Genomic DNA, 12,942 nt, shown 5'->3' on the forward strand with positions numbered 1-12,942 from the left:
TGTACTCTGTACATGCCTAGCAAATATTAGGGGCTCAGGACTCATTTGACAAAAGAATGGGGCAGAGGCCAAAAATTCTATTTGCAACTCACCCCATCTCTGTTTCATGTTGAGTGGCATTTTAATCATTTTGTTTTTTATCACTTAGCAGAATAAGTAGCTACTGAAGTTAAATAATTCATAGAACTCATTTTAAGTAACAGAAGAGGCCAAACTAATAGTGGCTTAAACAAGATAAATGCTCATTTCCCTAACACATAACATTTTGGTTTTCAGAACATGGTCCTGGGACCAGCAGACCATCCACATCACCTAGGAACTTGTTAAAAATGCAGACCCAGCCCAGATGGCATGGCTAAGTGGTTGAGCACTGACCTATGAACCAGGAGGTCACAGTTCTACTCCTGGTCAGGACATATGCTCAGGTTGTGGGCTCGATCCCCAGTGTAGGGTGTGCAGGCAGCAGCCGATCAATGATTCCCTCTCATCATTGATGTTTATCTCTCTCTCCCTCTGCCTTTCTCTCTGAAATCAATAAAAATATATAAAAAATAAAAATTCAGGCCCAGGCTCCAAACTGTATCTACTGAATCAGAAACTTTGGAGGTGGAGCTCAAAACTCTGTTTTCATAAGGTGATTTGAGAACTGCCTTTATAAGAGATCTTCAGAGCTGCATTCGGCGGCTAGCACAGCATTTCCATGAAATTGTCAGGGTCCCATGTTCCTTTCTGCTCACCACTCCATTTCTAGGGCAAAAACCTGTCTCTGTGATCCAATGTGGCTGCTAGAGTTCCAGCCATCGCATCCAAGTTCAAAAGAGCAGGATGGAGAAAAGACCAGAGAACGGCTCTGTCTCCTTTAACGTGATTTCCTATCCGCTATACTTCCTCTTACACTTCACTGACAAAAATGTCTGAGTTGGGCGCAGGCCCCCAGCTAAAAACTGAGGTTGTTTCTGAGGTACTAAAATAGGCAACTAGTTGTTTCTGCCTGAACTAGGGACTTAATGCCTGCCGGCAATGAGAAAAACTAAATCTTATAAGTGCTTTCTGGGTGTCCAGGAACTGGGTTAAACACATCACAACAGTATCTTATTTAAGCTTCACAATTCTATGGGGAATTGTCATTTTCCGTAGATGAAGAAAAACAACAACAAAAACCTCATGCTTGCAGAAGTCGATTCATGTGCAGGATGTCACATAACTAGAAAGTGGTGGAGCAGAATTTCCACCGAGGCAGCTTAGCCATGCTTCTCAGATGAAAGTGTTGGTGGAAGAGATGAAAGAAGAGTAATAACGATGTTTTACACCCGTCCCTCATTAACAGGAAAAATGGAGCATTGGTTTTGCCGTCACTTAATAAGGCCGAGTGCAAAGCGGCCCCACCCACTCCTGGTGACTGGCTTAAGACTGCATTTCCAGCTCACCGGACAGGTCTGCAGCAGTGTCTGCGCAAGAGAAATTCGAGCCTAATGCGAGGGAGGTTCAGGGTTTGTGGGGCCTGAATCGTGTACAATTTAGGATCTCCCTTTGAGAAAATTAAATTGTGAATAAAATATTAGGTAGCAGGCTTTGGAGAGGGGCCCTGATACTTAAGCACCTTTGGCTTCCCAGGAAATCCGCTGCCCGCACTTCCCTTCCCCGCACTGCTGCTGCACGGGGCAGAGTGCCTCGCCTTGAGCTCGCGTGCAGGTGCCTGCAATCAGGCACTCGGACTGTTCCGTCCAGATGGGGGAGATGATGCTGATGAGTAGTTTTCTAGCTTTTTGTTTGTTTTTTAGCAGCAGAACCCTGCTACAAAAGGAAACCTTCCTCAAAGTCAGATCATGTTAAACAGAGGTAAGTGGGGCTGCGCCCACAGGAGTCCAGGTCGTTGGTCAGGAGCCCCATCTACTCTGCTCCTGCCTCTCCCCACCCCACAACTCCCAAGGCATCCAGGCACTCTTACAGAGGACAGAAGACCCAGAAAGGCTGAATAGTTCAGCCTACCGCACACACTGGTTGCTGGGGGCATAGGGATCTTTTCACTCTACCACAGTCATCCTTCAATCCCCAGGCCAGCCCTTACTGCCTATTGCCAAGCGGTCTCTCACTAATCCCCAAAGCAGTGTGTGTTATACTGCAGAATCAAAGCACAGCCATTACCTGCTTCCATGGCGAGAACAAGCCCACCGCAGCCCTGGTGAAGGACTGGGTACCCCTTCCATGTAATTAACTGGCAGTTATTCCCAACTCTGGCCAAGTCCCGGGGAAAGATGAGAGGAAGGGAACGGAGCAGATAGGCAGTGTTTGTACCACCCAGAGGGAAAGAGAGAAACCCATCTGGGTTTATGGGAACATATTTATAAACTGATCATAGATAGAAGTTATCTCAATAGTATGAAAAAGAAGACACGGAGATTTAAAGACAGGTCACATGTAGGCACCACAGATATTTTCTTCTCCATCTTAGAGGAGTAGAGGGAAAGTTATTTTTTTCTTCCTCTGAAATATATATATATTTATATATTCAACACAAGCTTACTAAAATAAGATTGCAGTCATATCAACACTGGTTCATGTTCTTACTGCAAGGCAATCAAATTTATCTTTGCATTCATCCCTACTTTAGACAGAAATTATTTGAAACTTATTGATATTCTATATAACTCACCTTTCCAGAGTCTGGGCCCTAAATAATAGACTAATATGTCAAAGTCCCCCCTCTCCGCCCCTCTGAAAAATCAAATAGACTGTAGTTTTGTCAATAGTGCTGTAGGAGGTCTTAGAATGGAGCAAATCTTTTCGCCTTAGTCCTAAGCTTTGGATAATTTTACTTAAGATTTGATTTAAAAAAAAAAAAAAAACTTTATCTGTACACTGCAATCCTGTGACTTGGGAATCAGATGAAGCACGGATTGATTATCTGTTCTACCTGGGGAATCGAATAAACTCCGGCAAATTTTACAAGGCACCTTCTCAAGCACAATCTCCTTGATTCGACCCTCTGAGATTTTCAGGTATTATCTCTATTTTTACAGATTAAAAAAACACAGAAGTTCCTAAAGATTGTGACTTACCCACCTTCTTGGTCAGAGCCGGGGCCAAACCTCAAAGCCGATCCTCTAAAATGACCTCCAAGCGCTTTTTGCGAGGTACGGCTCTCCACAGCGGTAGAGGATCTTACTGTTTAAAAAGACTCAGTAAACTGAGGGAACGTGAGGCAGGTGCCTTGTTTTGTCGATGAAAGAAATGAGAACCAACATCACCTGCCTAGCAAGTGGCAGAACTCACACAAGGACCAAGATTCCCCAGCAAGTCAAAGGCTGTTTCCTCTGTAGAATAAGGTGACCAGACATCTCACTTTTGGCGGGACAGTCCCGATTCTTCCCAAAAATCAGGACTTTTTTTTTTTTTTAAAACGCCGCGGGACGTGGGACAAATTGTTAGAAATCGGGACTGTCCCGCCAAAAGCGGGACGCCTGGTCACCTTATTCTATAGAACCATTCCTGGAGTTAGCGCACCCCATCTCCTAGTGTGACCCACACACCATCTCTGGATGCCAAGACCACTATCTAAGGTGAAACCCTCCCCTTCTCTTCTGTACGTAGGCCTACTGGCCCAGGAAAGTGATCCCAAAGTACCACAAAGTTTCTCCAAGGACACAAGCTCCCTTTCCAACCTGTTTAGCCCTCAGCATTTTACTGGAACAAGTTGGTAGACTTTGAAGGAAGATGTTAGTTACAGGTAACAGCTAAAGGTGTTATTCCTACAAGGATTGTTTGCATTTTTAAAAATAGTCAGTTTGGTCTCAAGTGCCTTCACCCTCTCTGCTTGCTAACCTGTGCGCAGAAATAATGCAAAGAGCCTGCAAACCCCACCTTAACCCAGGTACCAGCTACAAATGGAATGACAGTGGCTCACACGTTTAAGTATGATTCAAATGCATACAGCTGTTTCAGATAGTAAAAATAAGCATCTAAACATGGTGAATTCAGGGGTTTCTATGTGATTTCTTAGCCAATATATACTCAAGAGTACAAATGTAATTTTGCATTTTGGGGCAAGGGTTGCTGAAATGTTTGACATTAAAAATCTCAAAGATGGGAACTTTGACTTCCATGTCATGGTTTCATAGTTGTCACAGAGGCCTTTTTAGCAACCCCCAAATCTCCCATGATTTTATCTGCCCAAATGTAAGCCTGGCCCCAAAAGTGAGCCCCATGTGTGTGTCAGGCCCTGTTCTCGGTCCTGTATGTATCAATACATAAGCTCACTTCATACAGTGACCCAGTGAAATGTGCACTATCTTTTCATAAATGAGGAAACAGAAGCAGAGAGGCTCTGTATCTTGCTCAAAAATCACAAAGTGGTTGAGCCAGAGCTCCTGCATGTCTCTAATTTTATTTGATTTTCAATTTCCAAAGCAGCGAAGCAGGAGACATATAAGAATGTAGCAATGAAGAAAAGGTTTGAGAGGGGTAAAAATGTACCGAAAAGCAAGCAGGCCAGGTAGAGGAAAAGATGGAATACTGTATGTTACCAATTGTGACATGCCTGACTGTAAAAACCCACCATTACTTTGAGTCCCTAAGGAAAAAAGTTGCTTAGCCCTGTCGGTATAGCTCAGTGGCCGAGTATCAACCCAAGAACCAGGAGGTCACAGTTCGATCCCAGTCAGGGCATGTGCTAGGGTTTCGAGCTTGATTCCCAAGGATCGTGCAGGAGCAGCTGAAAAATGATGCTCTCATCACTGATGTTTCTCTTTCTCTCTCCTTTCCTCTCTCTGAAGTCAATAAAAAACATATTTAAAAAATAAGAGAGAAAAAAGTTGTCTATTAAAAATAATCATGCCAAGATGCCATCAATTGTAAGATGCATCCTTTCAGAGGTTAAAATAAGACAAAAACAGTTCATTTGTACAACGGATGACATACATCCAAGGCAGGCAGCACCAGGCAACAGGCTAAGGAGCTGAGATCCTAGGGAAAGGGAGAGCATCTTTCATGATTTATCTCACATAAGCCCCAGAACTCCAAATGCCTGGGGTTTGGGGCCTCTGCCAAATTCCGACTTGATGCTACTTATTAATGAGTCCACTTCACCCCATGAACTGATCCTTGTGGCCAAGGGAACGGTGTTGACTTGGGAGACCGGGGTCATGTGCAGCCAGCAGAAGCAGGTCACGATGACTTCACCCACCCAAACAGGATGACTGCGAGATGTGGGAGACAGACCAAAACAAGCGACCACCAAGCTATTACAAGCAGGCACAGCTAATTCCAATCGACCTATATTTAGAACTAGACTTAAATATTGAGCAACACAGATAGAGTAGACTAGTTGACTTGGCAAGAAAAATAAAACTCAAGACTTGTCCATTTCCTCAGAAGCACTTTCATGCTGTTACACAGGTCTTTAAAAATCATGTGTGTTCTTTCTATCACTGTCCACTGTTGGGTGGATTAGCAAGCAGCAAGCCAATGTCTTTACTGGTACATATACCAGAGTTGTTTTTTCTTTTCTTTTCTTTTTTTTAAATTTAATAAATTTTTATTGTTCAGATTATTACAATTGTTTCTTCCCTCCCCCATAGTTCCCCTCCACCGGGTTCCCACCCCACCCTCTGCCCTTACCTACCCCCCCCCCACTGTCCTCATCCAATGTATATGATTTTTGTCCAATCTCTTCCCATACCTCTCACACAGACACCCCTTTCCCCCTCAGAATTATCAATCCCCTCCCATTCTATGCCCCTGATTCTGTTATATTCACCAGTTTATTCTGTACCAATGAGTTTTTAATGCAAGAGAATTTCTACCTAAAAGGAAAGTCTGTTTTTAAGCACCTGGAAGTCATTTAAAACATCTAAATTACTCATTATTTTTAATTACAATCACCAAGAGCACAAGGCAAAATGATTCTTATAACCCTACCAGATTCCCAGCCTTCCGCTCAAGTAGTTGTCACATTATCAAGTACAGCCAAGCGGTAATCGTTTCCTCCCCAGGACATAATCCATTCCCCTAAGAACAAGACAGCATGGACCAATATTTCCCATTACCACGTTATCGCAGCTTGCTCTGTCCATTTACATTCAACAATCGGCATGACTCCATATTTAAAAGTGAATAAAACATTTTGATGAAGGATTCCAAACACCATCACTTTATAGGGGATTGGAGTGGGAATATGGGCCCTATCTTCCAAGGCAACCCTTTGGGTAAAAACATGTACACAGCAGTCACTGTCTGCTGGGACACTTTGGAATGCGGGGCAGAGCAGACATTTAGTAACTAGTCATTAGAAATGTAATGCAAACAGCAAACTGTATCCCATGGTTAAAACTATTCATCATGAGCCGAAACCGGTTTGGCTCAGCAGTAGAGCATCGGTCTGTGGACTGAAAGGTCTCAGGTTCGATTCCGATCAAGGGCATGTACGTTGGTTGCGGGCACATCCCTGGTATGCAAGAGGCAGCTGGTCGATGTTTCTCTCTCATTGACGTTCCTAGCTCTCTATCTCTCTCCCTTCCTCTCTGTGAAAAATCAATATATTTAAAAAAAACAAAAAGTATTCATCATGAGATATCTATCTATCTATCTATCATCTATCATCTATTTCTATCAATCGTCTATTATTGGCAGCTGAGATGGCCGGCAGTGGCAGCAGCAGTGGGGTGATGGGGGTGGCACCTTCCCCTGATCAGCCAGTCACCTTCCACAAAGGAAGGCCAGACTGCGCCTCAGGCCTGCTCAGTCAGTAGGACATCCTCTGAGGACTCCTGGACTGTGAGAGGGGGCAGGCTGGGCTGAGGGACCCTCCCCATCCTCCCCCAGTGCACAAATTTTGTGCACTGGGCCTCTAGTATATATATAAAAAAGACTGTTCATCTGAGAAAAGGTTAGGGAATTCGGGGCACTTTGGAAAAGGAGATAGGGTGTAGTTTACTGTACCAAACACCACAGACTGGTGGGCTTAACCAATAGAAATGGTTAAGGTTCTGGAGGCTGAAGTCTCAGATGAAGGAGTTAGCAGGGTGGATGGCACGCACAGGCCTCATCCCTTGGCTTGTCAATGGTCGTCTTCTGCCTTCACACGGCCTTTTCTTTATGTGTGTCTGACGCTCTTTTTCCAAGGGCACCAGTCATGGTGGATGAGAGCCAACCCATGACTTCACTGCACCTTAGCCACCTCTGTAAAGGCCCTTTTCCAAACACAGTCACATTCTAATGTTCCAGAGGGTTAGGATTTCTACACACAAATTTGAGGGGACACAAACAGACGGAGGTGATTAGAAACTTAGTTCCCTTGGGTTAAGCAATCCAGAGGTGAGAAAAAGAGTGCAAGAGGTGGACTTCTGTGTGTGTTTAGTTCTTCAGTTTTGGTATAAAAATAGTTTATGATTAGTGACTCAGTATTAACTGCTATGCTTTTTGAGATTTTGTGCTCTCTTAACCATCATTCTAAATATACACGGCTCTTACTAATCTGCTATAATTAAGATGTAACCTTTTCAAATTTTCATTGAAAACAAAAACTGAAGTGCCATCTCATATGTTAAAGAGTTTTGGGTTTGGAATGCAGGAAGCCATTTCCTTCAAGAGGCCCCTATTTCTGTTCCGCAAACAGACATTACCCCCCGCTTAAAGGGAGAACAAGGTCCTTCCTTCCAGGCAGTGTCTGATTCCTGGGGAAATATGGAAACTACACAAAGTTCGATTTAAAAATTAAAGACATTTCAAACCCAGCAAGCTCTTACATGGAAAATGAACCCTCCTGGTGCGTTATTTTCAGTGTGGTTGAAACTATTTGTAGACTTCTGCTTAGAATGGCATAAACTCACAGGAACAAAGGAAACTGGAGAGACCATCAGATGGGGAGCAATAGCAACAAAGGAAGCTGTGCAGAAAGTAGCAGGGCTGAGAAAGCTGAGTACCAAGTGCGTGCAGAAGAGATGGTTAGTTCTCACAGGAACATACAGCAAGTCCCGGCAAAGAGAGATGCCAGATGCTGGGGAAAACTCTGACGAAGCCTGGAATGGAAAACAGGAGTAGTGGCTAAAACTGGTGACCAGCACCCCACACCTTGGCAGAAGGCTGACAGTTTATTTTATGGACTCATGTTGGCTTAGTTTCTACAGACCAGGGACTTTAGATACAAGAGAACATGAAAGAGAGGCACTGAAGTGAGAGCAGGTGGCTTAATGAAAATCTGCACCATGTATTGAGTAAACAGAATACTGGCTGCCAGGCAGGTTTCTCTCTAGAGGCGATAAGTGGCACAGGACAAAAGGCTTACAGATCTGACATCTGAAGGACTAGTGAAACAGCAGAATCCACACCCAGTTACCTGGGCAATGAATAGTCAACAGGAAGGTTGAGCCTGCCCCCTTTCTTTTTTCTAAAAATATATTTTATTGATTTTTTTACAGAGAGGAAGGGAGAGAGATAGAGAACCAGAAACGTCGATGAGAGAGAAATATCGACCAGCTGCCTCTTGCACACCCCTTACTGGGGATGTGCCCGCAACCAACGTACATGCCCTTGACCGGAATCGAACCCGGGACCTTTCAGTCTGCAGATGGACGCTCTACCACTGAGCCAAACCGGTTTCAGCGAGCCTGCCCCCTTTCTGATCAGTTTTTAGTATAAAAACAAAGACAAAGGTCTCCAAGAAAGCCTCCAACATAAGAGACCAAAATAAACAAAATAAAAAGCAGATTGCAGAAGAGACAAAGCAAAGTAAAACAAAACAAATTAACACAAAATATAACACCCCCAGAGACATAAGAGACATTTTATCCCAGAAACAACAACAAAAGAATATTACAAAGAAAGGACTGGCAGAGTGTGTGGAGGAAATATCTCACCCAGAAAAGCAAAACAAAAAGCCAAAGAACTGAAAAGGAAAACCAGAGGATCAAACCAGCATTCAAAATCTCAACAAGAGGAGTGCCAAAGAGAAAGAAGAGAGAAAACAAGGGTGGAGGATCAGCGAAACAATACAAATACAGCTCCCAGAATGAAGAAAGAAAAAAAAGGTTTTGTTTTTCTAACTAAAATAGTTCAATAAGTGTCAGCATTAAGAATGATAAAGACACAAACAACACATATCAGTTCACATGACATATAAGGCAGATGGGGATTTAAGAAAGTCCTGTGACTTTTCAGAATCTTCCCCCACCCCCATTCCAAAGGCCACATACAAAAGACTAGGGTGGCACTGGACTTTCATAGCAATTCTGCAAGTCAAAGAAAGAAAATATTATCCAGTGTCATCATAGTTCTGAGGCAAAATTAATTTCAAACTAGAATTCTGTAGCCAGCGAAATTAAGTACCCAAATATGAAAGGGCAGAATAAAGACATTCTGACATGCAGTCTTTAACATTTTGCCACATATGCATTCTTTCTCAGGAAGCTACTAAAAATTCAACAAGTTTTAACCTAATCAGTCAATCAACTGATCTATTAAACAGCAGCAACAAGCAAACGTGTTCAGCAAGAAAAGGAAATGCATGGGATCCGGGAATGGGCTTTGCAAAGCAGAAATGAAGGGAAGGCCCGATGATGGTGCTGGTTGTGCAACTATTCTTCAGGACATCCAGAAAGCCAGGTGGCCAGGAAGGGCGCATGAAGAGAGTAAAAACGCTAGTTGAGTTGTGTTGAATAGTGTGGAAATTAGAATTCAAAGACAGTCAGTTTAGGACATGTTTGGCTGCAAGTTTCTAAAGATCCGATTCAGGATGGCCTAAATGATAAATGGCCATCCTGATAACCAGAGGTACAGGAAGAGGCAACTTCAGGAGCTGATTTGTTCGGCAGTTCAGCATCACCATTGTTCAAGATTCTTCCTACCTGTTGCTGCTCATCCATCCTCTGCATGCTTTTGACCGTCTCATAGCTGCAAGATGCTGCATGCCACAACTCTAAGCCTCTGATCCGCACACACCAAAGCCGGCCACAGGACAGGGGCTCTCTTCCCTGAGGCTCTATTAGGAAACCTTCCCCAGAAACAACACTTCTCTATTAAGGCTCCCTGGCAAGGCTCCTTCCAACCCACCACTGGCTGAAGGGATGGGCCCAGGGTTAGTTCACAGTGGTGGTCTATTGCACTAGACCCACCAGGGAAATATCTAAGCCCAGTGGAATAATAAAGGAAGCTGTGAAAAATCTCAGCCCATCTGGCACCCACTCATCACATTGGGTGTAAAATGGTGAATTAGACCCAGTCAGGATATCAGAGCCACAAGGTAAAGATTGTGAACATCAGAATAACATGGGAGGCTAGTGGGCTGAATAAATTTAAAAAAAGAAAAGAAAAAGAAAAAAAAAAAGAGGAAAATGGTACCTGCTAGAGCAGAATTTAAGTGATTCTCATTAAAAGTTTAGTAAATAAGAGGAATGTAGTAAAGTAAGCAAATAAAAATAAATGAGGCAGTTATTAATTCCAGGGTAAATAAAATGGTTTAGGAAATGTAATGACAGTATACTAGTTATTTCAATATTTAATAATTCATGTCAGTATAACCGATTTATCAAAAATGATATAATTATACCGGGAACATGAAGAGAAAAGAAGTGGCGGATGAGTGGTGGTGAAGTGTTAATCTATATTGTCCCATAACAGGAAGTCAACAGAAAGTGCCTGAACTGCTATGCAAATCCCTCCCCCTTAGAAACAAAAAACAAAAACAAACAAACCACCAAAAGCTATATATTTAAAATTTTAGCAAAGCTAAACAAGTTGGAAGTAGTTGCTTCTGGGGAGGGCCTAGCAGGGGTGAGGAGTAGGACGGCAGAAGGATTGCAGCTTTTGTTATATACTTTACTAGAAGCCCGGAGCAAAAATTTGTGCAGGGTGTGTGTGTGTGTGTGTGTAGGGGAGGGTGGGGAGAGAGGGGAGTGGTCCCCTCAGATTAGCATGCACCCTCTCCAATCTGGGACCCCTCGGGGGATGTTTGACTGCCAGTTTAGGGATCGGGCCTAAACTGGCAGTCGGACATCCCTCTCACAATCCGAGACTGCTGGCTCCTAACCATTCACCTGCCTGCCTGCCTGATCATCCCTAACAGCCTCTGCCTGACTGCCTGATCGCCCCTAACTGCCCCCCTGCCAGCCTGGTAACCCCTCCCACTGCTCACCTGGTCGCCCCCAACTTCTCCCCACCTCCTGCCTGGTCGCCCCATGCAGCTGTCATCGTGTGATGGCATCCCAGACAATTTGCATAATCGTCTATTATTAGTATAAATAGTACTCTAATTTTTAAAATTCTGTATTTTATTTTATTTTTTTAGTCTCATAGACAGAAAATAGTAGGGTTCCCCACACTTTTTGAATGGACTCTATATGTTAAACACAACTCACAATGTATTAGTCAAACAATAGCAAGCTCTGATGTTGCCTTTCCCCCCATTCACTTCTTGACACATCCCATTCCCCCAGTTGTCTCACCTCCACCCTTATACTGGGCTGGTGGCAGGGATCTGGGAAGTGGGGGTTAAGGGGATTCATGCCAAAGAGAAATACAAATGGGTCAGCTCTTTTGCTTTGGGTGGAGTTCAATGTTCCAGGCAGGAGAAGGTGGCAGGTCAAGTCCTGGGACCCTGTTGTCTTGTCAGGAAAGGCCCAGCAATTCTCCAGCAAGTGTAGTTACAGTGACAGACCCCGTGGGCATCATGTTACAGAGGCTACTTGGATAAAGCACCAAGCTTGATATTGAAGGTAGTCAGGGAGGGTTATGTGAGCATGAATGCTCTACCAAACCTTCCAAGCTTTGTTGCTAAATGCCAAGTGCAGTTATATAATTTAAACATCCTAACTGAATGTAATTAAAACATCTGCACTGTTAACAAATTAGCATCTACCTCCTAACTCAAACCCTATAGGTTCAACTACTTGAGGGACAGTCCCAAAGAAGAAAATTTCATCAAAGGAAACTATTTATAGGGAAAGCCCAGATCCAAAGATAGGCAGATTTCCCCAGTGACCTTGACCTTAACAAAGCTACCCATTGTGATCCCCTAACTCAGTGGTCAGCAAACCGTGGCTTGTGAGCCGCCGCCGTTTGCCGCTCTGTTGACTAATGAGTTTGCCGACCACTGCCCTAACTCACCTAGCACATTCTCCCTACTAGCCCTAATTTCCTTGAGTAGATTTCAAACAAAATCTAACTGGAACGCAATTCATAAAGCAGCTGGGAATGTGGCTGCCCTGGATGTAGGGTACCCTCCCCTCCCTATATCCATCAAAGCCCTAAGGTGAACAGTTCCTGAAGTTCAGCTCACAACCGGTAAGTCCCACCTCACTGCCCTCCAAAGTCGCTTTAGCTCTTCTTTCTACATCCTGCTTTCCTCTGAGGCCCTCTCAAGTCCCAGCCCCTCCTGGAGCCTTCAGACTGCTGCTTACAAAAGATGTCTTCCCCTGAAGCAACTCATGCAACCACTTTCTATGGATTTGGTTGGTCCCGCTGCATCTGACCATTAAACCTTTTGCATTACTACCTCACACTGCGATTAACTTACTACTCAAGATGATAAAGAAGATGGCTGGAATTCTTTTTTTAAGGGCATTTTTAGAAAACATTTTATAAATAAATTCTGATACAAAGAAGAAGCACATATACTAAGTACACATATTACCAGTGCGGTGGACCCCTAGCCCCTCTCTCCACTGTTGGAAAACAGATCAGACGAGAAACATTGATTCCATCTTGTTAATTGTTTCCATCTACACAGACAGTTTTTCAAGCAGCATTTCCACTCCTTTGCTGGTGCTTTTGTTTTTCTGCAATGTGGGGATCAGGCTTTTCAGTCCAGCTTTGACTTTGCTTGCAAGTTCTTGATCGGAACTCTGGAGAAGGCTGAAGAGAGAAGACGAAAACTAAATTTCATAAAAATCCCTAAATCGTCTGCCAGTGCTACCTGCAGCCACATTAAACAAAATTTACTGACTTGTGAGA

General features: G+C 43.6%; 1 protein-coding gene across 2 annotated transcripts in view; it reads right to left on the reverse strand.

Moving 5' to 3' along the window:
- Positions 1-12,500: 12,500 nt before the first annotated feature.
- PUM3 (pumilio RNA binding family member 3) overlaps positions 12,501-12,942 on the reverse strand; it is a 33,299-nt gene continuing 32,857 nt past the window's right edge. For both annotated transcript variants that reach the window (XM_084899514.1, XM_084899515.1), the window contains exon 18: positions 12,501-12,843. In XM_084899514.1, the coding sequence (XP_084755640.1) occupies positions 12,711-12,843 (133 nt within the window). In that variant the 3' untranslated portion in view covers positions 12,501-12,710. The remainder of the gene's footprint in view (positions 12,844-12,942) is intronic.

The sequence above is a fragment of the Pipistrellus hanaki genome (genome assembly GCF_964339955.1).
Source record: "Pipistrellus hanaki genome assembly, chromosome: 11".
NCBI lineage: Eukaryota > Metazoa > Chordata > Mammalia > Chiroptera > Vespertilionidae > Pipistrellus > Pipistrellus hanaki.